This window comes from Pipra filicauda, unplaced genomic scaffold, assembly GCF_003945595.2.
Source record: "Pipra filicauda isolate LSUMZ 115617 unplaced genomic scaffold, ASM394559v2 scaffold267_size1258537_pilon, whole genome shotgun sequence".
Taxonomy (NCBI): Eukaryota; Metazoa; Chordata; class Aves; order Passeriformes; family Pipridae; genus Pipra; species Pipra filicauda.
The window spans coordinates 1002726-1029870 of record NW_024104384.1 but is presented as its reverse complement, the minus strand read 5'-3'; the positions used below and the strand labels follow the sequence as shown (position 1 = coordinate 1029870).

At 43.4% G+C, this 27145-nt stretch overlaps 1 protein-coding gene across 3 annotated transcripts in view; it reads left to right on the top strand.

The window, feature by feature from the left end:
- Positions 1–25273, top strand: part of RASGEF1C (RasGEF domain family member 1C) — a 67777-nt gene extending 42504 nt beyond the window's left edge. For all 3 annotated transcript variants that reach the window (XM_027724053.2, XM_039382386.1, XM_039382385.1), the window contains 12 exons: positions 774–896; positions 3451–3588; positions 8464–8676; positions 10199–10273; positions 13137–13232; positions 14321–14423; positions 14521–14600; positions 15227–15322; positions 19647–19742; positions 19871–19994; positions 22029–22101; positions 22510–25273. In XM_027724053.2, coding sequence (XP_027579854.1) covers positions 774–896; positions 3451–3588; positions 8464–8676; positions 10199–10273; positions 13137–13232; positions 14321–14423; positions 14521–14600; positions 15227–15322; positions 19647–19742; positions 19871–19994; positions 22029–22101; positions 22510–22534 — 1242 coding nt within the window. In that variant the 3' untranslated portion in view covers positions 22535–25273. The remainder of the gene's footprint in view (positions 1–773; positions 897–3450; positions 3589–8463; positions 8677–10198; positions 10274–13136; positions 13233–14320; positions 14424–14520; positions 14601–15226; positions 15323–19646; positions 19743–19870; positions 19995–22028; positions 22102–22509) is intronic.
- The last annotated feature ends 1872 nt before the right edge of the window (positions 25274–27145 follow it).

The following is a 27145-nucleotide window of genomic DNA, read 5'->3' as shown; positions in this document are numbered from 1 at the left end:
AAAAAAAAAAAAAAGGAATAGAAAGGCAATAAAAATAGGTAATGGACAGATCAGGCTGTGAGATTTTCATTAAGCAATGTGTGATATGTAATATTATACCTGCTGCTCAGGAGCATGGCTAGGGCTGGGGGAAAGAAGATAATTCAGGTGCCAGGCGGGGTCAGGATGCAAGCAACTGAGGCTTCATGCATATATTTTAAATTCACTGCTGGGATAATTTAAATAATCCAAGGATTTATCCAGCAGACCTGCTTTCCACAGCTTCACAGATGTGGAACTGCATATGATGTGACTTGGTTGATAGAAATGAATTTTGGGGAGTTAGCAGAATAAATGAAATGTTGGTTAAAACAGGCTGGATGCAATTTGCAGGGCAGGAGCAAGATGTGGCTAATGTGGGGGTGTCTGCAGCTCCCAACCCAGCACAACACAGAGATTCCTGAGTGTCTGCACGTTTAGATTTACTGGCTCCCAGTATCCTGGTTGTGCTGTCTCCTGTACCTGGGCTTGCTCCTGCAGAGTGACCTACACACTGTCTTTGCTGGATATTTAGGCAAGCAAGGGCTGGAAGTGGATGCTGTGGAGAAGAGATGCCACTGCCTCCTGTGCCCAGTATAACCAGTTCCATATTCAGGGTCAGTAATCCTTATATCTTCCAGACATAAAGGTCTTGCCCAGTGAAAACGCAAAAACTGTGGAGTTCAGGGCTTTTATGGTCAATATTGCCCACTGTGTGGCTGCTTACAGCAGGTCTGCTTGTGTTTCTCCCACAGAAAGCCTATATCTTTACATTCCTGCTGAGTTCCAGACTCTTCATCGAACCCCATGAGCTTTTGTCCCGAGTTTGTCACAAGTGCATTGAGCAGCAGCGGCTGGACGACCCTGTGCTGGACAAGGTTAGTTTACCTTTGCAGCAGAAAAATGTGAGGTGTTTCCAATGGGCAGAGAATTCTGAGGCTTTGCTCTGTGTCCTTTGCCTCCCTTTGGGTTGAATGAAGCTTTCTCACAAAGGATGACGGCTGCTGCTGAAATCCTGACATTGAGGCGTCCTAGTATCCATGTCTGAGAGCAGTGCTCCAGGCACTAATCACTTCAAATCTTCTTCTAATTTTCCCTTTCCCCTGTCTCAGTCTTCCCAGGTGACTTTCCTTCTTAACTTCTTTAAGGCTCTGATGAAGCCTGCGGGATGCAAGGAGGTAGGATGTGAACCTCACTCACTGTCAGCTGCAGATGTCAACACACCACTCTCCCATTTTTACTCAATGCCTCTGCCCTTTTCCTTTCTTGCTTCTGGCACAGTAATATTTCCTCCTGGCCTTCCCTGTGCCTCTGAACACTCTGTAACTGCGTGCAGGTACCCACTCACCTCAGTGCTGACAGACCGGCCGCACGCCGGCGGCACTGCCTGGCACACCAGGAACGAGTGGAAACAGCAGTGAGGCTGTGACAGGCAAACAGATGAGAAAATCCAAGCTGTTCCTGCCTCAGCACTCCTCCTGCTTTGCCCCAGGGACTGTGCAGGCTGATACAGTGTGTAGCAACACATGTGCACCCTCTGGCAGTGCCACGGTGGTGACGGATCCCACTGGATCCTGTTCAGTGCTGGATTCTGCCCAAGCTTTCCTGGGTATATTGAAGACCTGTCCTGTGCATTACCTGGAGCAGGAGATGCACCTTCAGAGCAGTAGAGGGGGGGAAAGAACATGCATTAGTTGCAACTTTCCAGAACCCCCAGGATTCTGAAATGATTCTCAGGATCAGCCTTTCCAGCTTTGAAACAGTGGTTTTGGCATCAAATACTGAGTCACCAACATCTGAACACCTGTGCTTGTTTTTGCACAGGCACCTGGTTGCATGAGTAACAGGAGCTCTGCCTTCACTGTGGAGAGCCATTCACCAGACTACTCAGCAATCTGAGACTTGGATTGCCCGGACACTCTTTGTTAATAGAAATATTTGTGTGAAGTGCACCAAGCAAAACAGGTTTTATAAGCTGTGATAGGTTCTGCTCTCCAATTCTATGACAGATACAAGTTTAGGAGGATTAAAATGTGAGCATTGCACAGTTTTGCTGCTCATTACACTTTCAAGAAATGAGAAAAGCTATCTTATTACAAAGATCTCTTATCTGCCTGGAGTGAATCTGTGTTTTGTAGTAACACAGGGTGGGTGGGACACAGCTGATTTTGTGTTCCTGAGAGTGGGGCCCACTTTGAAACTTTGCACACAAGAGACCTCCCATCCCCTGTGTCCTGTGACTTGCACAAAGTCCCCTCCATCGATTGGTAATACAGTTTACACAGCTGGAGCAAATGTCTCCCCAGACCTTTGTAGTTTCCAATAAAGCTTTCCCTTTAGCAGCCACCTGCTGGTCTTTGAGCCTGAGCTTAATGCTAGCTGACAGCAGTTATTTTTAGAGATGTGGTTCATTGAAACCTGTTGTTGGTGGAAAGCTGAAATATGCATTTTAACCACCTTGGTTGAAAAACAAAGAGCTGGGGAGCTTAAGAGTATAATTTTTCCTGATTACAGGGTACACTTTAGCTGCAGTACGTAGGATACAGAAGAAGGCTGTTTGTTTCAGTCTTGTTTTCTGTAAATAAAAATGCAGTTTGTTGTTTAACACAATTTTCTTTTCACATGTTCTTGGATAACAGAGGATGAAAGCTTTGGGAGCAGCTGTGCTGGCCATCTTTTGAGATAACACTAATGCACCAACTGTGCTATTCCCCACATTTCCCTCCTTGCCCCATATCATCCTGACTATTCCCACTGCTGCATCCTCTGATAAATCTACATCAGAAGTAAAGTGGATATCAGCTGTGTGTTATATGACTGAGTGTCCTTGTCCTGTAATGACCTTGAGCTCATATGGGAAGAGAGCAACATTATCAGTAGCCCTGGTCAAGTTACTAAAGTGCTGCTGTTTTGTCCGTCTTTTCTTCATCTTACATCTGCCACTGGTCACTAAGTAGTTTTTTCATACAGCCAGAAAGCAAAGAAGCAAAAAAAACCCTCTTGGTTGGTCAAGAAATTCATTCCAATCAATTTTTCAGAGAAGGATGAAAATGTAGCAGGGTTGTAAGTACAAAAGGGAACAAATGGTTCAAATCAGCAAAAAGGCCAGATGTTTTTGAAAAAGGTATAAAGGTTGCACCAACAAATTGTCTACCCAGCCATAAACCAGACAATTGCATGTGCAGAATACTTAAATCTGCATGTAAAACAGACAGTTGTGCATGCATCTAAGTGCTGGTGTATTTTGCATGCCCAAGTGTATCATTTGTGCACCCCACTGTTTGTATGCATGTGGCAGATTTTGCAGGTGCAACCATAAATGCCTTCTTTGAAAATCTGGCCCCACGTTCAGTGACACACATATTTGCTGGGAGACTTTAAGGAGTAAACACATTTCAATCCCTGTCCATCATTCAATGGTTTCCATTTCAGGCTCGAATCAGAAAATTTGGACCCAAAATCTTACAGCTGCTGACGGAGTGGACAGAGACATTCCCGTATGACTTTCAGGAAGAGCGGATGATTGGCCATCTGAAAGACATGATTCACAGGATAGCCCCGTGTGATGAGGTGAGGATGCCTGATCTTGGATGTTGTGTTAAGATGTTAAGTTCATTTTTCCGCTTGGTTTCCTCCTTTTGCCACATTCTGTTCCATGCCTCTTCCCGGATACTCTCACAGTTTTGTTCTCCAACAATGGAAAAAACCTGCAGTAGCTTCCCTGAAAGCCACATCTCTCACTTTGGGTACTCCTTGGCAGTGACATGGGGACACATCAGAGCGATCAGTAGAATTTATCTACTGCACATCGAATTGTAGGATAACAATATTCCCATTTTACAGAAGGAATATATGAAGGCATAGCATAGACTGAATGTGCTGGTGACAATTCAAATAGCAAGAGAGCTGTGATCTCCCAGGTTAGAATCACAGAATCACAGGATGGTTTGGGTTCGAAGGGACCTTAAAGACCATCTCATTCCAACCCCCTGCCATGGGTGGGGACACCTTCCACTAGACCAGGTTGCTCAGAGCCCCATCCAGCCTGACCTTGAAGACTTCCAGGGATGGGGCATCCACAGCTTCTCTAGGTTTAAGTTCTTATGTTTGAAGAAAATGCAAATATTAATGAACATGTAGCTTCTCTGGGATCATGAAAGTGGCAGAAGACAGCAGTGTGTGGCCTGCTGAGCAGCAGCTCAGGGTAGATGTCTGTATGGTCTCAGTGTTCAAACGTGAGCTGTGTGTGTGGCAGAGTAGGTCACAGTGAATGGAGTCTCTGGGAGACCTGCTTGCAAATTCAGGTGGGTGAACCCCATAAATTAGTTCAGAAACATTAAAAAGACCACAAAGTCCACCAAAATAATAAGCAAATAGTACACAGAGAGTCTCTAATTACTTCTAGGTTAACCATGGGATGTGGAAGAATTCAGTTCCATTGGCTACATGAAGGCCTGGCCTCAAGCCACAGAGGGCTGCAGTTCAGTAGAACAAGAACATACCCATGAGGCTGAGAGAGGAGAGAAAGAATCAGCAGGGCTGCAGCACAACAGAAATGAAATTGGGCCCTCCTACGCACATGAAATATGTCAGAAATGGGAACAGCTGCCCTTGGGCTGGGCTGGCATCATGTCTGGCACTTTCAGGGAGCTGTAGGCTGGCCTGGATCCACTGGCTGGGCTGGCCAGCCCGTGGGAGAGAAGGGGTGGGAAGGGGAAGCTGTGTGACACAGTGATGGAGGTGAAGGGAACAAAAATAAACTCAGAAAAGAGCCCAAGTGGCTTCAGTTCCATTAACTAGAGTAGTGAAACTCCCTCTAGGGGAAGAGGCAATGGACTTGCTCCTGCCAACCACCACAAAAGGTGCCTTCCAGCCCTTCAGCATCAGTGAGAGAAACCCATACAGACCCACCAACATCATGTCCACTGGGAAGACGGAACCAGCCAAAGGGCAAAGAAGAGGGGCTTTGTGTGTGCTCTTTAAAAGAGTAGTTGCCCTAGTGAAGAGCCATAAATACAGTAAATAACTTTCTGCATACAAAACAATAGTTTTATTTGTCTAACCTGAGCAAGCACTGCACACCTTTGCTCTGGAGAGTGCATGGCTGTGTACCAATGCTTGTGGGTGCCCTGGGAGCCCTCAGACTACATTAGTCTCAAATCACTGTTTTTCAGATATTACCAGGCACTGTGATTGCAAGTGATTATGCCTGAGCAAAATCAATAATTAATTTAAGAAACAGCTCATATCCTACAATGCAAATTTCCTTTTCTAAGGGACAGCACAGAAGAGTGGTGGTGCCCGTTAGTTGTTCGGAAGAAAGTTGTTCCTGTTGTGAACCACAGAAAATAAAGACTGAAAGATTTGTGATGTCATGCAGTCCATGTAGGTCAGTGCAGGATTTTCCCCTGCAGTGTGTGCTCCTGTCCTTTGTAGAGTCCACTTTCTGAAGGCTCTGTGATGTGCTTAGAAAGGTGTCCATGCTGAGAAGCATTTCTGAGTAAGTGCTGTGATTTGCATTTAGAGCTAGAAATTTTAATTAAAATTTGAGCTCCTAAGCCACCTGCTGAGGCCTGCTGTCTTCAGAGGAACTTTCTTAGTTAAGAATGAAACATTTTCTTTAAATATTAAACAGTAGTTGCTTCTTTTGACTGTTAATGTGGCAGTGAAGTGAAATTGGTTGATGGAGTCCAGCATGCAGCCCCTGTACAGTGGGGGGTCACTTTGTGGCAAGATAATTACCAGCACATTGAAGGTAATGAACAATGTTGTTTTCACTTAGTGAATGTGGTTTAAAGAAGGCAGGAAATGCTTTTACAAGGGCAAAAGCAGGTTGGTTTTTTTTTAATTTTTTTTTGTAATTTTTCCTCCAATGCACACAGAAAAGCTTTGTGGGCAAGGGTGCACCCAACCACTTGTATCTTCAAGAGGTCTAATTTCTGTGGAATTTTTTGTGTCCCTTAAGTGTCTCTCATTTCATTCTTTATTAAGTGATTGGCTTACCTGAGTCTTTGATTACTGTTGTCTATATCTGTTTTTTGTGCCATATTCTCTACAAAACCAAGTGAAACTAGATCTCTTGATAAGGATCTATTGAAAGACTGGCTAATATACATGTCTTCCAAGCAATTTTATGCTGCTTTTTGGCTTTTCATCCAAACAGTGAAGAATTTGATGCTACACAGACATGGCTGGTCCAAGATTTCTCATCCAAACTCCTTTTAGAAAGATAACTGGGTTTCCAGCTAAGCCTTTTAGCCAGATGTTTTATATTTATTAGAAAACTTGCTGTGCCTGCCCGCCCCCCCTCCCCAGTTAATTTCCCTGTTTACAAAATATGTTCACAAAAAACCAAATATGTCACTATTTGAGTTTTCACTAAAAAATAACATTGTGTTCATAAGCAGATTTGCAAACACACCTGGATGTAAAACAGAGAAATATTTAGATGGTGGTCAGTAGTTTGAGTCCGGAACAGTCTTTGTAAATCAAAAGTGTGACCACCTGTTTGCATGAGGAATTACATGAAGAAGGCCTGTAGTCTCTTTTGCTTGGAGCTAATACACATCCATAACAGATAAAAAATGAGGGTGGGCTTTTATTTTCCTCACTCAATTTTCACTCTTCCTGTGTGATTTGCTTCCAAATACATTGTGTTGTCATTCTCCAAGACAAGTCCTCTTGCCTTCTAGATGCTTGCTTCATTTCAGACTTAACAGCTTTATTTTTCCAAAAAAAAAAAAAAAAAAAGCCTGTCTACATCCTGCTTATCTGGCCCTCGTTCTGGGCCAGCTCAAGAGGATGTATTTCTTGAGTGGAAGGAGAGGGTCCTCAGCAATGTGAAACCTTCTGTTAGAAAAGATGCGTCAAAGTTACAAAGTGTTGTCTCAAAAGTTGAAGCACTTGGGGTGTTCTAAAGGTCTCCAGCCTTTCCTGTATGAAGACACAGTAGGTGTATCCATGTTATTCTTCACTGTGAAGTAGAAGAACGTGCTACTTCCAGGGTGCAGATGGGATTCTGTGTAGGCAAAAAGGGCACTGACTCTGGTTTCTGGTTCCTTAAACACAAGTGCTGTCAATGCCTAACACTGAAGACTATCCACAGCCTACAAAACTCTGAAGGAGACAAAGGCTGGATCTAAACCACAGGATTCAGTACTTCCCAGGAGCTCCCTTGGGCTGTGTCCAGCTTGGGATGTGACACAGGTGTGTGCTGGTCTTTGTGGGAGGCACCATCTCCCCCAGCTCCTGTGCTGGTGGTGAGCAGGGTGTGCAGGGTGCCAGGGTGAACATCTGCACAGTGCAGGTGGAACAGAGGCTCCTTGCCAGCCCAGGTTCCTCACTGACAGATGACAAACTGATGTTACTGACAACTTGTCATTATCAAATCTTGTTTGGATGGGGAGCGAGGAGTTATTCCACTCGTGAGCAGCCAGGGGATCTCTCCACTGTGTGTCTTTGTGCCAGAAGAGTTGCTGGTAGTCACCAGCCTGTAAACTGTTCTCCCAAGTGACCAGGCTCTTTGAAATTGGGCAAGCACCCATGCCCAGTGCTCATTTCTCTGGCTGGGAAAGCCCATGAGACCATATTCCTCAGCAGGATATACTTCATCCTGCATGTATGGCTTTTGCCAAGGGCATTTCCAATCAATCCTTGTCTTTAGAGCCCATCTACCTGTTCTCTCTGTTATCTCAGTCCTGTGATGTCTGCATCTGTCAGTCATGAAGAGCTGCAGTAATTTCTTTCTGCCCATCCTCCATGGCCAGCAGCTCCACTCATTGTCTGTAAGGAGCTGCTCCAGCTCTGAGAACCACCTGGGCACCTTAGTAATGATCATCCTGCTGAGCACGTGGCTGTGCTCAGAATACAGTATGAGCTTCCTTCAGTAGCAATTAACATTTTGGATGTTAAATACTCAAAGCTACACAATGCTCCAACCACTCCACCTGGGTAGCAAGCAGCAGCAGCAGCATGCTCCTGCTGCATTCAGCTCAAAAGAGTGGAGAGAATAGTGTTAGAAACATTTCTAACTCCTAATAAATAAGAGTTGACAAGGCACCATTAACAGGTAGAGTTCTCAGCCAACACGTAGCTGGTATAAAGGACAGGTACTGAATGCTGCTGTGCTCCAGAAAGCTGCAGTAACTCATGTTGTAGCATTCCCTCTCCTCTGACCCTGATGTTGGCAGGAATATGGGAGTATCAGTGCCAGCCCAACCCACCAGTCCTGCCTGCCTCTTCTCTTGACTGCAGTCTCTTTCTGTGGTCCAGAGCAGAGAACTGTAATTAAGCCAACTGGTTATTCTGAAATAGGCTTGTTGGAAATAAAATGGTGACCTGTTGCTGGCTTAGGAGTATCTTGCAGAAGGGAAAATTCAGCACAAAAACACTCCTTTGTCAAATTTTCTAAGTGGCTTATGTTTCTTTCTCTCCCTGTCTCTGCAGGCCTACTGGAAAAAGATGAATCAGCTTTTGCAAACCCTGAATCAGAAGCTTGCCACCCTCAGCCATGGGCAAGAAGGGATTGTCAAGATCAGTGCTGCTGTCTCTGACAAGCTCGTTGCCTTTAAAACTAAACCCCCATCAATTCAGAGAGAAATCCTGAGTGTCTGCAGTGACCCCTACACTCTGGCTCAGCAGCTGACACATGTGGAGCTGGTAAGTGGGAATGGTTCCCAACTTCTGCAGCCAGAGGTATTATTTTAAGCCATCAGCTGCTAAGTATTCCAGACATAACTAAAAAATGTCTGCACTGCTGCAGCACATCCCATGCTGTATCAGCACTGCAGCAGGAGGCAGGGTTTGACAGGTTAAGGGATGCTTGGGAAGAAAACTGTAAATCAGTGTTCCTGTGCATCTTGGAGAGGGTCACTGCACTTCAGCTTGCTTGTTTGTGAAATGTGAATCACAGTCCCAGGAAGATCAAGTCCCAGGAAGGTCACTTCTATAAGGTGCTCAGAGCCCCACAACCTGCAGGTGCTGTTGAAATGGCTGGTCATTAACCCTTCTGTCAATTTGGAAGGAATTTTAGCAGTTCAGATCCATTCCTCTTGATACACAAAGCATCTGAGTTGTCTGATATGGTTTTCATTCTTCCCTTTGGGTGTGCAGATACCACCCACAGGAAGTCCTGCTGTTCCCCCCGTTGGGCTGCAGTCCTCTCCCAAACAGGCTCTTGTTGGTAATCACTCCAGTTGCAGTGCCAAAACATTGGACAGCCTGTTGTGTTGCACACCCTTCTCCCAGGGTCAGGTCCTCCCTGCAGACCTCCTGGATGTGCACAGGAGAATGTAAAACATTGCTGCCCTCTGCAGATCTCCTGTTGCTCTGATGACTCCCTGCTGCCTGTCCTGTGGACACTTCATCCTTGAGAGGAAGGCTGGAAAAACAAACCATGAAATGGATTGTGGATTGGAGTGAATATCATGAAATTAGCCTTGGGAATTCTGAAGGTAGTTGATATTCTATTGTCAAGAAGTGGAATGGTTCAGAAATCCCAAATATAGGATCATCTCACCTAGGTTAGTTTTCAGAACATGCAGGCTCTCTTTGGCTCTCTTTGCTTTATGTAACTTAAGCCAGAGAGTAGAATTCCTTTTGCCTGGAGTCTTCTTCTTGCTTTTGTTTTTTTTTCCTCCATAGTACAACTGTCTTCCAAGGGGAGATTTCTTGTGATTGAGGCATCACTGCCTTTTTAAAACAAATGCAGTTAGAGGTTTTCATTCCACTATACTGTAACCAATGCTCTCTGCCTTCTTTTTCATTACTACATGTGATACACCAAGTACTCTGCACTGAAACTGTCTGATGCTTAGTTGTTAGTAAGAATTATTTGCTGCTTATTTAAAACAGTTATTTGCTGGACCATAGCAGGTCTGAGGCAGCATCAAGCACAGAACTGAGATTTGCTGGCTCCCAGATAGAGCCCTGTGCATCCAGCACAGTGGAGGGGACTCTTACTGTGGCTTGTCAGTAATGAGACATATTTATGCTCATTTTCTTCTTTCTACTGAAATAGTTCTAATTGTTCTTATGAATTTTAATGTGTAGTATTGGTTGGCTGTCTACCAGCTCAGTTAACACCATTCAGAGGTGACTGATAATGGCAATGCCTTACCAAGGGAAATAGGAGATTCTGGGATGCTTTCTGATTTTTTCCTTCTCTCTTCCTCCCCAACAGGAAAGGTTAAGTCACATTGGACCCGAGGAGTTTGTGCAGGCATTTGTACATAAAGACCCTCTGGATGGCACCAAGGTATGGTTTCTCTGCATGCAAAGTGTCTCCTGTGATGTTTGCCCAGGTGAACTGGTGTGATGAGGTCCCCAAGAGCAGGGCCTGAGGCACGTGCTGACCGAGGCCAGGCCAAGTGGTGACCTGTGTCCTCCCATCAAGGATGGGACCTGTTGGCAGAGCTTGCCCTGGCAGGTCATTGCCATTCCTTCCTGGTGAGAGTAAAAGGCTGGCCAGCACCTTGATGTTCTGTTTTCTGGCTTGTTCCTCCCAACCTGCTTTGACTGGGATGGATGGTTTGTGGCTTTACACATCCAGGGAATGTCTGTTCCCTCTGTTGAAGGTTTAGAGGCTCGGGATGTGATGTAATGCCCAGAGTGTGTGCCCAGACACCACAGTAATGAGTCAGTGCATCATGAATCAACGTACTCCTCTCTCTCCACACAACAGCTGTTAACCCAAAGCACCACAGGGAGTGGAGTGCCTGACCAGGGCTTCATCCAGAGGCTGTGAAAGCCACTTGGAGTCTTTCCACTGATTCCACTGGGGTCTGAAGCAGCATTTCAGTGAGTGCCTCAACGAGGAAAGAGACTTCCTAGCTGGAGAGGGAGAGTCAGAGATTTCACATATTGTCTGAAAAGAAAGAGGGTGGAAAATTCTTCCCCTGAACTGCATGTGGGCTCCCACTGAGATCATACATCAATGGCAGAATTTCCTCACTGGATGCCGAACATGTGTTTGTAGTGCTGCACAAAGCTTGTAATGGTGAAAAGATGGATGGATGGATGAGAAGTGCAGCATTCTTCTTCTTGGAGCCACAGAGATTCTGCAGTTGGTTTCAGGGTGAGGGAAATGACAGAGATTCAGTTCCAGGTATTCTGAGCACTGGTCACATTCTTTAGGAAGGAAGCCCTCGCTTGCACTGTAACCTCCTTCCAGGAAGTCATAGAGAGCAAGAAGGTCCCCCCTGAGCCTCCTTTTCTCCAGGCTGAGCCCCCCTCAGCTCCCTCAGCCACTCCTCATCAGATTTGTGCTCCAGACCCTTCCCCAGCTCCTTTGCCCTGTGTGGCAGCACAAACCCTCTACATGGAGTCACATTTTCCCTGACCTGTGAAGAACACCCCTGTTGAGCACAGGGAGTTGGCTCAGGTCTGAATTCCCTCCAGCTGAAGATCATATTAAACATCTTTCTTGTGCGAGGGTTTCAAAAGGGTTCACTTATGAATGTTTATCAAGCATTCTGAGTTGCAGATGGAAGATGCTTGGGAGGTGCTAAATATTGCTGCCATTTATAAAGCTTAACCTTTAAAAAGCAGTCTGTCTCAACTTTAACTGCTGCACATTTTTCACAAGTTTTGTGTTATTATCTGTGGTCCTTACGCCCTGGCACAGGACAACAGTGCTGAGATGGAAATACCATATTTGGAACAAAAATGGGGTTTTGTGTATTTTTTGCTGTAACAGGGAACAAGAAACAGAGCTTGTGAAAAGCAGCTGCTGTGCGTAGACTGGGGCTGATTTGGGTTTCCTTTGGGTTTTCTGGTATTTGCATTCTGCTTGCTGACATTTACTTTTGAGATGCTTTTAAAATACACTGTTACTGTATATGTAGTGTATTCATAAAGTGCCTCAGAATTCCAGCTTTGTTAAGCTCTGCTCCTCCATAGCATGGTACTGTGAGTTCTGTTTCTAAACACGCCTGTATACAGAATCACAGGTGAATATTTTTTTACTTGGAATTACCTTGGGAATCCAATTAAGCCTCATTACTGAAGGGGTTCTTAGTCATTTGTTTGCCTGACATAATATGAGTGATCCCATTGACATTAATGGATCTGTGCTTATGCATTTTGATTTTCTTCTTAATGACACGTGTTTATAGTAGTGCTGGGAAATGATCATCCTAATAAAACAAAAAAAATCAGTATTCTCTGGTACCCTCTAGTGGATGTTAATGAATGTTCAAACAAATCTCGTGAACTCCAGAGAGCTGTGTGTCCTACATGGACTGTCTAACAACTTAGGGCTGGGAAAAGGACTTGAATTCTTATAATCCCAAGCAACATCTTCAGGCTGTGCGAGCTGCCCTATCACTCCTCTGAAGTCAAATTATCTGTTGATGACAAAGGAACTGGAAGAGTTCAGCCAAGTATCTGCTCCCACAGCCTGTATCAGTTATGGGAATTTATGTTCAGTTGTATATAAGTAAGTGAAAAATGTGCTTCCTGTAATGGCTCTTATCACTGAAGTGTCTCTGGCATGTAAGTGACCCGTTCAAGCGCAGCCATCACGGCAGAGCTGGTCACTAAGAGCCTGTTTTCCTGAAAACTCAATCAGGGAAATAGTTTGGTGTTTTTTCATAAAGAACCAACTAGAACTGTATTTTCTCTTGCTTATCTCTTGTACACTTCACTAAATTCCGGTCTCTTCCCTCCAGAAAAGGGCTGTGAGTGATTGCATTTACTGAAGGGAGTCCCAGAATCGAGGCCACAGACTGGGCGTGCTGTGGAAGGCTGTGTCTGTCTTATTTTGTCTGCATATTCTTGTTGCTGTCAGAAGCCTACAATGCCCCAGCTGTTCATATCCCAGTGAGCAAGGGTCAGTGCAGCCAGTGTCAGTGAACACTTGCTGCAGGCAAAACGGGCTGTTTTCTGTACCCCAGTGTGAATGGTACAGAAAACACCAGCAGTGTGACACACTCAGCTGGACCCCCCTCTGCCACCCACCCACCCAGGGACTTTTAAAAGGGGCCCTCAGTGCACAGTCTTCCACGTGCATGAGAGAGATGTGGCCAGTCATCATCACCTTTGTGCAGCATTTATCTTAGTGATCAGCCAGCTACCTGGAACACAGTTAGATCTTTCTGTGCTTTTTTTCCCCCCCCCAGACTTGTTTCAGTGAACAGAAGAAGACGAGTAACCTTGAGGCCTATGTGAAATGGTTCAACAGACTCTGCTATCTCGTAGCAACAGAAATTTGCATGGTAAGTCAAAAGTATGTGACATGTTTTACCACACGCCTGAGGTACCACTCTGAGATCTTACATTAATAAGCAAACCTGGGGATTTACTTCTTATGACCCAGCAAAGCATCTGATGGGAAGTTTTAGTGATACTGCACTTGCAGAAGCGACCTGATAAATGACAAATGTATTGCAAAGCAGAGCCGGCAGCACATGAGGGATGCACTGTTCTCTTGATGTAGTAGGAGCACAGTGTGGAATAATGAACCCTGCAGGGAAAAAGAGAGGAAAAAATGCCTCGAATTATCCTGTGAGATTTCTGCCAGAAAAGATTCTGGTGGAGCCGTATTTGTTACCTGTCATCCTAAGGCTCTGTTGTGTGTGTAAATTCCCACTGCATGGCTCTTTGTCCCATTGCCCACTACTGTAGCTGTGACTGTTGTTTCTTAACTTGGTCATGGTTTTAGTTTGTTAAATTTGGCCCCGTCAAAATGCAATTAATGGTTTCCCCTTTGAAAAGGGTGTGGAAGGGATGAATAATGATAGTTTAAAGAGCCTGGATAGCCCATGACACATAAGAATTACCACTTGAAGATCATCTTTGGGAAAGGGAGGGTGATTCCAGTCCAATTAAAATGTGTATTTAAAATGCACACTACCGTTTGGCCTGGCTGTATTGCTGGAAGGGACAGAAGAGGGGAAAGGGATTAATGCAGTGAAACAAACTCTTTCTGGGACAAGGATGCTGCTGTTATATGGGTGTGAAATCCTGCCCTTAGGAAAGTCTGTGCTGATGTGCCCAGTGACTGGAGAGAGGCCAGCAGGGAGCTGAGGCCCTGCTTGGGCTGCCTGTTCCAGCACTGAACAGTCACTGAGGCCAGCCTGGGGATTGCTGTGGGTTTCTTCTGTGTCACTGCCATGAGAGCTTTGATTTTGGAGGCTGCCAGTCACCAGCATCCACTGGATTGCTGGAACGGAATTAGGGACAGTGACTAATAGCAGATGGTCCAAACTGTGCATGGAACCATGCTGTACATGGTACAAATGCCTAGGATGACCTCCAGTTCTGCCTCTGCTTATTACAGATATTCATTTATTTTAATTTACAGCCTGCAAAAAAGAAACAGCGAGCACAAGTCATTGAATTCTTCATTGATGTTGCCCGAGAGTGCTTTAACATAGGGAATTTTAATTCACTGATGGCAATCATTTGTAAGTACAGCTTCTAACCAGGTCTCTCCATCAGCTGTCACAGATGAAAAAGGAAGCCCAATTCTTATCCATGGTTCTCTTTTTTTCTCTCTCATAGCTGGAATGAACATGAGCCCAGTTTCCAGGCTAAAGAAGACTTGGTCAAAAGTGAAAACAGCCAAATTTTTCATTCTCGAGGTAAAGAAAAGAAAAATTAAAGAAAGGTGCTGATGTACTGCTTGAATTATATTCTGGATTTTTTTGTTTGGGAATTTTCACATTATTAGCCAGGTATGAGATGTTTGCAGACACGTTTGACAGGCAGAGGGCCAGATTCTAAGCTGAAATTTCCCAGGTGCAGTGAGGAAGGTGTGAAGCTGCTGATATGTAGAGGGGATTCAGACACTCAAATAAATAGGAGAAATAAAAAAAATAAAAATATGAGCGTATATGCCATAGTGCTTCCATTGATGCTGAATGTAAAGTTCCGAGTCTGTACCTTGGATGTTGAGTGAACAATGGCCCAAGGTTGGTTTTTTTGTATTGAAGATTCTTTGGCAGATATAAAGTGTGTAGTCCTTATTCTTTCACATAAAAGCTCAGTAAGCTGTTAGTAAAAAAATCAAAGGTGTGAACAGCCATGGGCTGTAACCTCTCACTGTGTCTTTGGTGCGTGGAGTTCTGCGGGTGTGTGGATTCTGAAGACGTACCTTTTCAAGATGTAGGCTAAGCTCTGCTCAGGGTTTGCTACAACTGAGTGTAAAGTTGTTTTTGGAGGACCCGGGTTGCCTTCTAACCAACAGTGTCTTCTTTTGTGCATCCAGCACCAGATGGACCCCACTGGTAACTTCTACAACTACCGAACAGCGCTGCGGGGGGCTGCCCACAGGTCCCTGACGGCACACAGCAACAGGGAGAAGGTGGGTGTGACCACATCTCATCCATCTCCACAGAGGTGCAGTGCATTGCTGCTGGGAGCCAGTGGCTCAAAGGCTTGATGCAGATGTTCTCCTCCCTTCCATGGGTCACCAGTGCGAGGCTTGTGCGCTGCTGAATGCAACTGGAAATGTAAATCTGTGGCTGAAAGAGTCTGAAGTGGGTCCAAGGGCTTTGTGGACTTGCTCTCAGACACTGGGGGGCTAGAGAGGGCAGGACACACAGCGTGGAGGATGTTGTTGCAAACATCTCTATATCCCTGGGAAATTCACATTGTTTAGGTTGATAAACCTGATGGAACAGGTATTCCAGCCTAAAAATGACTTTCATTTTGGTATGGAGCATCAGCCTGGCAGGTCCAGGTGGAACTGTGCTTTGGTACAACCGTGCTCTGAGGCTCTGGCAGACAAGCCCCTATTGTGCAGAGTGTGATGTGAGATGGAGAGAGAGGGCACAGCACTGGAGATGAGGTGGTTCTCCAGTTACATTAGGGAAAGGTGACTTACCACAAGCACTGCAAAGGAGTCTAGTCTGAATCCATTGCAGCAAATTTGGAGTGATATTCTGTCCTTGTGAATTTTCATTTCATTTGGTCGTTGCTGCCGTCTCAGTGAGCAAGAATTGAAGTGTTTCATCAAGTGTTCAGGGCAGATACGGAGCTTTCTGACATGTCACTGATGCTGCAAAAATCAGACTGACAAGATGTTGGAGTGCAGGATCCTCCTGTTTTGTGCCCCAGTGTGTTTCTTGTTAATTTTCTTATTTCTCCATTCAATTCTCTATTTTTTTTGTTTTATGGAAGAGGGTTTGTATTTAACACTACAATTGCCCATAGTCAGAAATGGGTAATCTCTGCACAGGGCATGGCAAAGGTAAAGTAGATACTGCAGGAACAAGAATAATATGGAATTTAGTATTCATTCACTAGAGGAGCCAGACCAGATGCTAATCTCACACCCTTGTAAATTTGATGTAAATCTGCTGAAGCTAATGGAATGTCCCAGCATTTACAGTGAAATGAGATCAGCATCTGGTGGCAGGCTGACTCAGCTGCAATGGGAGTACACTGAGTTGTTCTGAAAAGCACTTCTCTGTGCAAAGGAGGGATGATGGCTTTGGGTGTTTGGGACTGGCAAAGAAATTCTTTTAACTCTCACGCACTGCAGTGAGGATCTGTCAGTCTGAGGTGCATTTGCAGTTTAGTTCTTCTGTGACCATGATAGATATTCAAACCAATTCTTTAGAGTTTGACTTAATTTCCTGTGAAGTCAGCAATCTCTGTCATATCTCTACCCCTAGCTGGTTAATACTGAGGGCAGAGAGGTTATTAGATCAAAAGGAATCTACTTTACATCAGAAAAAGCCATATTCTGTTTTCTGAACATTAGTTCAAGAAAATGCTCCAGGATATGATTTGGTAGCTATTCAAACAGTATTTTACAGTGTCAGATAAAGCAGATCATGTAATGCTTGCTGTAGGATTAAGGAATATTGTTTCTTTTTATAAGCAAGACTTATTTGTTTTAATGAACTTGAAGAAAATTGAAAGAACACGATCGCTTTTTTTGAAAGAAAATGTTATGTTGCTTCTTGGCAAACACATAGCAAAGCTCACTCTGAAGAAAATTTTTATCTTCAAACTGAACTGTGCTTGCAGAGGGGTGTTACTCATTAGTAACTAAGTCTGGTTTTGTCTATGCAGTCAAACAACCTGTGACACCTCCAAAATTAAGTCATTCCACAGGGAAACCCTGCACTGTGCTAATGACTTGTCCCTGGCTTTGAAATGTTGGGAGTATGTACAGTGCAGTGCCATGTGTTGTTGCTGTCTGATGCTGTGGAGGAAGAACATGTTGGATCTCATTAACTTCCTTCTTTCTGCAGGAGGCAGTTGTGCTTCATCATGTGGGTGGGTTAGATGACACGGGGGGGGGAATCAAAACAGAGAGAAATATGAGTTTCTGGCACTAACCCAGATTTTATGCTAGTAAAGTGCCTGGATTGAAGCCAAACCACTTTTGTTGGGTTTCCTACATAAATTTGGAAAGCAAAACATACTGGATAATACATTTTTATTGGGGAAACAAATGGCGACCCAAAGACAGAAATCCCATGAAAATGTGTAAAGAACTGGTATCCTCGAGTATGCCTTTGGCACCTTTTGGATGCAGATGAGAACGAGCTCTGCCATGTTCTCAGCTGACTCGTGGCTTTGTAGCTGTATTAGCATGGCATTAAGCCCACATTCATGTACCTTCCCTCTCAGCAAGGCTTTTCACTCCTGTTCAGTACCACTAATGGTGGTGACCTTGCTCCCAGGCAGTGTGGAGCAGGGCAGGACAAGCTCGCATCTGCCTGCAAAAAAAATATGTAGACAGAACTTGGCAGTCATTTCTAGCTGTGGATCAGTGTCTGGCTCCAGCTCTCTATCTATCCACAGTGGTTACAGTGGTCATCATCATTTTTGGTAAAAAATAAATCACAGACTGAATTATATTGTTTACTGCAGGTTTGTTGATCTAGTTTGAATATTGTGAAAATGAGTCTTGAAACACACTTAGCTCAGTTTGCTTAGAAATTGTTCCACCTGACCCTGATAGGGGGATAGGATGTTCTTTGTTTTCATTCTGAATTTTATCAGGATAATGCCAATGGTTCTTGGAGTGTCAGTCCAGGCTTTTTTATGGGTACTGCAGTGGCATTACAGAGTTTATCTGTCCCATAAAAAAGCCAGCAGAGATGCAGATCTTTAGCTGTTTACTGGATGTGGTATTTTAGCTGGAACAGAAGTTGGCTTCCATTTTCACGGTACATGTTGGTAGTGGCTTGTGGACTCCTTGCCTCAGTGAGTGTTTTCATGTCTGTGACTTGTTTGCACTCCTAGCAACGTGAAGGCTGTAAACTGGAAAATAACAGCTGCCAATCCTGTTCTAGGTCCATTTCATACCCCATTACAGCTGATGTACAGCATGAGATGGAATAACAGTGCAACATTAAATACTTAACTAAAGGATTGCTGCCTTGGCTGGTCTTATTTGCCATGAAGGCACTTTAGCTTTGGTGCTGATAACAAGCTACAGTTCAGTTAATATACAAGTAGGCCAGTGGAAGCATTTGGACACTCTGCCATGCACTGTGCTTTCCTTCATGTTCATGGTGATTAAGTTTATACTTGGTGGCTTAAAAGGCAGGTGTTGCTGCCACAGGAAAATGCTCTCAGAGGCTGCTGACCTTACAGCTCAAACCCTCCAAGCAGCCTTTTTCTGTTGCGTGTCACTGCTGGAGAGGTGGGGAGACTGAGATTTGACTATCAAACCCCAGAGCCCTGGGAGTCAGCCTTGTCATGGACTGGCCCTTTGTCTTACCTTTCTTTTTTCTTTGAGTTGTCTCACAAGAGGACCTGGAGCGACTCTGCTTCGCTCTGGATCTCTGCTGGAATGCTGGGGATTCACTTAAGGAGCATTGTTACTGTGTTCTGCTGTACAACATCTGGCATCAAATTTATCCCTGTTGAAATTCCATTAATTTCAAGACTTCTTTTATAGCAAATTATGACCCACCTCTGGTTGGTTAGGGGGGGGAAGGCTTGGATCACTGCATATGCCACTCTGCCCTGGATGATGGCCAGGGCTAATTTTGAGCACTACAATGGTCTCTCTGGCTACTGTTGGCAGTTTCCTGTCAACCGGCTTAATATTTTCAATCCTACTGTCTGTGGGTTAATTTGGAGAAGCAGGTTGTACTAATCAGGCACCAGGAAGGAAATTACATGCCTCGAGAGGTAGCCATGCATGGAGCTGTTGAACATGAAACAGCTTCCCATTAACTGTAGACAAGTCCTTGGTCATGAAATTTTATTCTGCCTTTCCTCTCAGGGACATACTGATTCTTTGATTCCCAGCTGTCTTTAAATTGATGGTTTGTGCATTCAGCATCTTTGCTTACAAAGACACAACAGAAAAGAGAAGAGTTGTGAAATGTTATTTTGCTCTTTGCTGTCTGATCTTGTCATCAGGCACTGATGCTGTTGATAATAAACTGGATTATTAGCATTTTCTTAGTCATGTTATTGTGCTCAGTGAACATTGTGTTCATTCACTTTCATCTCAGCATACATTCTCCTGACGGCTGAAGGTCTCTCTATACACTGCTGCCCTTTTGCCTGCCTGTTATTGTGCTGCTTTTTAAGTGCATAGCACACTGAAAAGTTAATATTTCTTTATTCTCCTCTCTCCCAATTGAGTTGTTCTTTCATGCAGAGAAAATACTGAACTGGAAAGATAATAGTTATGTCATTTCTCTTCGCAGATTGTGATCCCCTTCTTCAGCCTATTGATCAAAGACATTTATTTTTTGAATGAAGGATGTGCTAATCGCCTTCCAAATGGACACGTCAACTTTGAAGTAAGATCTGAACAATGTTTTTACCTATTCCATTCTGATAGCACTGAGACAGTTTGCCTGCAATTTTCAGTGCAGACCAACAAACTGAGGGCAGAGATAATCTGAGTGGAATGATTTCATGTTTACAGAAATTTCTGGAACTGGCTAAGCAAGTAGGAGAATTTATAACATGGAAGCAAGTGGAATGTCCTTTTGAGCAAGACCCTAACATCATCCACTACTTGCATACTGCTCCCATTTTTACTGAAGATGGTAAGACTATACAATCTCTAATCATTAGAAATGTGTCTCTTTGTCACTACTAATTAACACCCTGATCCATGCTTTGGTGTCCTCTCTCACTGACCAGTCCCAGTTCTTTCCTAGCTTTCCTGTCACACAGCTTGTTCATCCCCAGTCTATCCATGGGTTTTTGCAAATACAACCTTCTAGCACACAAAGCTGCCGCTTTTCTCTTGTCTGTAGCCTCTCTATGAGGCTCTGTCTGGGAAGTTGCCATTGTGGCCCTATTTTTGCAGTCACAAAAAGAGGCCACACAAGCACGTCATGGACTGCTGTGAATGTCAGCTGTCCCTTAGCCACTCATTCTGTGATTGATGGAGCCAGAGCTAATCTCTTCCACAAGCCAGCTCTGTCATCTCTTCAGTACACACAGCCCAGGGCGACAGTGTCCAGCTGACCTCCTCCTCTCCAACAAAGAAACACGTTATCCACGGAAAAGAATTTTTAAGAAAACCTTTTCTAGTAATTAATTTAAGCTGTAGCTATGAAAGCCCTGAAAATATTTCTCTGATTGTCTTTTTGTACTCATCTGTCCTCTTCAGTTTGGTATCCAGCATGTCAGACTGTGTCATTTCCTATTGTTAGCTGCCTCTCAGTACATTGTCATGCAAATTCTCTATAGACACCTTCCCCTAAGCTAAACTGGTGTTGGGTTTATTTTTTCTTGATTCTATAGGCAGTTTTCTGTGCTAATCCAAGGTAACCAGACCAGACAGCTCTTATTTCACAGACTACTTCAGAACACAAAATACCGCTTCTAAAATCCTGCCTAAACCCTAAGAAGAATGACTGCCAAAATAGAATAATTGCCGGAACAGAATAATTAATGTGATTAAAGTCATGTGTTACCAAGAGGAGATAGGATGGAGGCATTTGTTCTGGCTTTGGGCTCAATAGGGACAGAAAAGGAAAGTCAGGGGTAAAAGTACAGTTTTCAGGCTACTGGACTGAAAAAGGGTGACCTCAACCCACTAATTGTTTGCAGATTTTCTGTCTCATGCTATTCCTCCTAGTCATACTCCTTTCATGAGATGCCCTTTGCAGAAGCCACAGGAGGCCTTCCCCCTTACCCAGGGGAAGTGCAGAGTAGAAAGACCTGCCCTCAGTAAAAGGTGGGAGGATATATGAGAGAGATGCTGCAGTGGCATGTGAACTGCAGCTGCACTGTGCGTGTCACAGCGTGCTGGAACCGTGGGCCAGCACTGGAGTATTAAAAGGCATTTGATTTGTAGCACAGACCTCAGTAGTGAGATGGTTCCAGCATTAAAGAATAAAGCATCATGAAACAGTCAAATGAGGAAATGTGTGTGAACACAAATCACAGCCCATGATTCTGTGAAGACAGTGAGATATTAATGCACTGCCAGCTTGTGCAGGGGAAACTTTACAGTCTAGACACATTTTGGTGTCATAAAATGCATCCTACAGCGTAAAAATTTGCAGGAAAAAAAAAAAAAAAGACATTTATTTTCTTCCACTGCATTCTTTCTCTGGTTTCTGGAACTCACTCTTACCTCAAGGGTGTTGTGTATCCATTTAAGATACCATGTTCCCATAAGCTTTAAAAAGATTGAGGAAGATAAAATTGTGTTAAATGATGAGACTATCCTTAATTTTTAAAAACTTATGTGTTTAGCTGTCAGCTCTGTCTGTCTTTTTTAGTGTTTGTGTAACTCTTTGGTAGCAGTGCTGTGATGAAGGAAATAGGCCCAGACCTCTATATGGAAAACCAGAGACCATTCAGCTACTTAATATTGTTAAAAGGAGGTCACGCTAACATATTTTAACTCTGGACTCCTTTACTGTTCCATGAAAATTAACCTTACAGCTTTCCAAGGTAGACATGTGAGCTAAACATCAGTCCTACTCATTACCGGCCACCTGATGGACCATAAAGTTTTAAAGTTTCTGTTGCTGTGTGGTACAATGTAGGACACACAAGAATGCAGAGAAATGGGGGGACTTACTGATGTTGTTGGAATAACACATATTTACCTTTTCCAGGTTTGTATCTGGCTTCCTATGAAAGTGAAAGTCCGGAAAACCAGACAGAAAAAGACAGGTGGAAATCCTTAAGGTAACCTCTCATTTTATCAGCTCATTTCTAAAGTGCTGCACTGATAGCCAAAGCTTGTGAAGTGAAGGCATTTAAACTGTGACCTTTGAGGGACCTTTCTTCCATTTAAAACTAATCTGCAGAGCTGAGGCTGCCCTGATAAAAGCTCATTGTAATCTCAAATTATCCTCCATTTAAAGAATACCCTCTGCTTGCTGTACCCATGCAAAAGCCTGGTGTAGATGAGGAATACCCCAGGTTAACTGGATCTTCCAACAATTTACAGCTTTTATAAGAGATGTATAATGGTTTGATATAAGTGAGAATCTGAAGAGAGTGATTTAAAAAAAAAAAAAAAACAAAACAAAAAACAACAAAACACTTTACATTTGCCTTTTTTGTTCATTTCCTTATGTTTTAAATTTACAGATCCACTATTTTAGGAAAGACTTGAAGATTAAGAGATTATTGCAGTAGGTCAAGGAAAAGAAATCCGCAAACATTTTGCACTACTGATTCCAAAGATGCCTGTTTGGGATTTAGACAATTTCTTTTGTTTGAGTTTTTCGTTGGGTTTTTTTTGACTGCCTAACACGATGGATGAACTGGATTCATCCACTGAAATCAACGGGACTGTGTGCACAATGATGCTTTTCTAGCTATGAGACACGGAGAGGAAGGACAAACAGACTATTTGTGGCTGTGCCCAAACTGCGTCAGGATCACTGTAATTTTGCCTCTGAGGGAAAACGCAGGAAAACCAGGAGCACGGAGCATCATGGAACTGCAGCAGAGAATGGAAAAGTGTAAAAAAGGAAAGCAAAAATACACACGAGTATTTCAGAAGCAGGTGCTTCAGGCAGCGGCTCTTTAAACCCTCTGAGGCTTGTAAAATTAAATCAAAAGACAGACACAGCAGCAATCTGGTTAATTGCTGAACGAAGAAAGAAGAACTTCACCTTGCAATTGCAGTCCCCCAGCCTTGTTGAACAAAGCACTGACTGCTGCAGGGATGAAGGCTGACATCACTCCTATGGATACATGTATGTCACAAATAGGCCACGTCAGCAGGGGACAGTCCCGCAGACCCCACGGAGTTTTGCAGAGAACAATCTCAAGTGTGACTGTTGCTCAGTTATTCTTCCCATGGCTGTTGTTGCTTTTCTTACTGTGAATCTTGGCTGGTCTGAGGAGGGCACAGAGTGCAGATGGTGCTGCTTAAAGACACCCCCCCACCACTTCTGAAGTCGAATGAAGAAGAAAATGACTCTGGACTCAACTTACCTCTATTTAATGTACATAGTGTATTCCCTAAATTCACTGATGCCGAGTTGCATCTTTTAGAGGGTTTTATCACACTCAAAAAAAAAAACCCAACCAAACCTTCATTACCATTTCTATCAGGTTCCAATTAACACAGTACTGTTTCTTTTCCAACAGGATGCCAGGAGGATGGGAGGTGGGGGTAATTGCTTTGAATTTGGGAACACTTTAAAAGGAGAAAGGGTTTCAGACTAGAATGAATGCACTATTCATGAGCAGATAACCATTTTTGTCTTTTTTACTTTTAGGATCTAAACCACATTCACCATTACCTTATAGATAATATGAAATAGCGACTATGTCTGGTCTTTAAAGTTGTACAATAATCAAGGTGCTACTGTAACAGATATATTAAATTATAATGTACTATATTAGATTGAAAACTAAGCCCTAACAATAGACTAATTGTTTGTGTGTGGAAGGAATGTTTCTAGCTGCCCCAGAAAAGACCTCAAAAAGCTTAAATGAAAGCTAAATGGCACAGGATATTGAACTTTTCATTTTTATTACTGACTTGATGCTGGCCTTTTCAGATGTTCCAGTCTTTCTCTGCCTACAACAAAAGGTTGTAACCCTTTGTTTGAGATCAGTAATAGTTTTATTTCGGTACAGAGTGATTCCAAGTGGCTGTAGTGTTTTGAAAAATTAGGCTAATCACAAAACCTGGCTGTGTTGGCCTATGCATTTAGCCAGGAAACTGGAACTGTTCCTGCCCTCTGCCAGGCCTCCAAGTTATCCACGCCTGAGTGAGCTGTTGACCTGTGAACATTGGTGAGCTGGTGTTTGAGGGCAGCAGGCTGAGACACGCTCTGTGTGATACACTGCAGGTCTGTTGTGCCTGCAGTGCAGTTCTGATGTTGGGTTGTGACCTGTGGAAACCTGGCCAGTCTGGATCATGGCCATGTGGAATGTTCTGCTCCTGCCCTGGCTCAGCTGAGCAGGTGCTTCTAGATTTGCTTACACAGGGGCTCGAAGCAGAACTTTGAGTCTCCCTTTCCTACAGGTCCATCAGTGCATGAATTCAAGCAGGGGGGATGTAAAACTTTGATGTGTTTATTCAAGCTTTGTATGGAAGAACTAAGTGTAAGGATGGTACAACATCATTTCAGCCAGGGAATGATGACTATTCTGCTGATACTGTCAATATGCTGTTTGTCAATTTTTGTACATGAGCTGAGAGCAATACAGAGGAACATACACACATAGCCTTTCCTTCAGGCAGAACCATTTCCAAAATGAAGCCATTAAAAGCCTGTTAAATTCCAGACAAATCCAGAGCAATAACCATAAACATATTTACAAGAATGCTAATGCTTAAATGTGTTTGCTAAATTGTCATTTTTTCTTGCTATCTGCATCTTTTTAACAGGCACAGTGTGACTTCATAGTGGAAATGTAGGATTTTTATTGATCTGAGATGCAATGTAGGTGGATGGGCCTTTTCTTAAAACCTGCTTCTTAAAATTGAAATCCTCACTCCTTTTCTAATGAGCCAGTAGAGTCTGGTACAGCTGAGATTATAAAACCCTGAAGATAATTAAAATGTGATTTCTCATCATAATACTTTATATTTTGGGGAACCTTCCAGGAATTCAGTCGATTTTGTAAGTACAAGTTACATTAGATGTCCTCAAGTTTATCACTAAACCACTTTCATAGTCCAAAACTTTCGAACCTCGGTGCTTAAAATGGAAGCATAAAGGTCAGATTTGGGTGGGTATTAAGGGCTTAGTGGGACTGTCAAAAGCACTAAATATCCTTAAGCCTTTATGTAGTCACACATTTAAAAGGTCTTCTTCAGAGGTGCTAAACATCCTCATCTCTTGGGGAGTACTCAGACTTGCTTTATAGAGGTGCATGGCAGATTAATGTGTAGAGACACTCACTGCTCTTTGCAGAATGACTTGGAGATGAGAGTGCAGAACAACTTACAATGAGAAGACAGTGCTTTTAAAAAATGGAGTTAAGGAATCACAGGTTGTCTTCACAGAATTTTGTAGCCGAAATCCTATTGGATGTAAATAGAAACAATGTAAGCCTTAAGTTACAGCTGTCGGTTGCATTTGTAGTTCATGTTTGGCCTAGCCAGGGTGTCCAGCTCCTGGCAGGACAGTGGTTACAGCCTTGCTTCACCAGCAGGGCTCAGGAAGCACGAGTACAACTGACTGAAAACAAAGCATGACAATTTGGGGAATAGATTTCTTCCAAAAATGTATTAGTATTACATGAAAATGAGGAAAAAAACCCCATGTGCAGTAATTAATTTTTCTTGCTATAGAGGTATCCAAGCACTAAGCCCCTGTAAGGCATGTACTCATTAGACTAATATCTAGACAAGTTACTAGTAGTAATGTCATGGCTTTCTAATTCCACTTTTTTGAGAGGATTCACCTCCCTGACAGCTGCTTGAACTAATGCTACACAGAGAACGGAGCAAAACTAGACCTGCAGGTCTGCAGTGTTGGTATCAAACCCCTAAGCTAGAAAGATGTGAATATGTACAGTCTTCCAGAAGCATTAACTTAGCTTCTGGTATACAGCAGTACTTTAAAAGACCCAAATACATGAAATCACTTCTGCATCTCCTCCAATGTAATCAGAATGGCAGCAAAAGTCCCATTTTTCCATTTCTTGAGTGTGCCATTCTGCAACACAGGGCTCGACATAAGCCCAGCGGGAAGCAATGAGGGAATTGTGTGCCTTCAGCTTGTGTTGAAGTCAGTAGATGAACTTGCTCAATGCCTTTCAAAAGACACTCAAATCATACAATCTTGCCCTCAGTTTCACATCAGCATCAATCCCATTACCACACGAGAGGTGGATGGACTGAATTTTCAGGGCAAAACTCAAAATGAGTAAATTGCACAAGAATCCTGTGCACCAGAGTATCCTGAGCTTAGCCTATCGTCAGTCCCTCTGTTAGGCAGTGAATACAGTCCTGTTGTACATCTCTGGAAGCTCCCCATGTGGATAGGGAACGTGCAGATCCGGAAGCAAACTGCTGAGGTTTCACTTTAACAAAGTATGGACAGACGCTAAAGCACTTCAAATAAGAAACAATTTAAGCATGGGGATATTTTTCTCAGCTTGAAAATATTTTATGATGTGGTCAGTGGTGATAAGATATTCACTCAAGCCTGTCCCTTACTGATATCTTGGTTAATTTGTTGTGGTTTATTGCAATAGTTTATGCACCTTTTCTTAAAGCACATGAGTGCTGGTTTGCACATGACCGTAAATCCAGTTTAGAACAGAGCTAAGATTACTGAATATGTAATTGGAGTTATCAACAGGAAGACATGTTAGTAGAAAAGATACTGTTATGCATATCAGGGTAAAAATGTTACACAGTTAACAGTCTCTGGCTTAGCAATGACTGTGCTCCATGGAATGACACTGATCCCAAGCACAGCGATGTGCCAGAGGAAAAACCCCAATTGATTGTGTTGGGCTTTGGAGCAGTCCTGCAATTATTAACTGTACTACACTTTTTACTTATCGATAGGGATTAAACTGCATCGACAACTGGTATAGTCCCTGTGCCAGGTGCAACTCTCAGATGGGAGGTGCACTTAATAGGGAGAAAATCCAGCCTTATCAGAAGTTTTCTTTGACATTGTTGAAATTTCAGCAGCAAATTCAAGGACTAAATCCGATCCAATGGATTGATTCATGTCTGAGATCAGAATTTGACTTTCTGGCTTTAAGAACCTTTTTCTCTTTTTAGACTGGTAGAAATTAG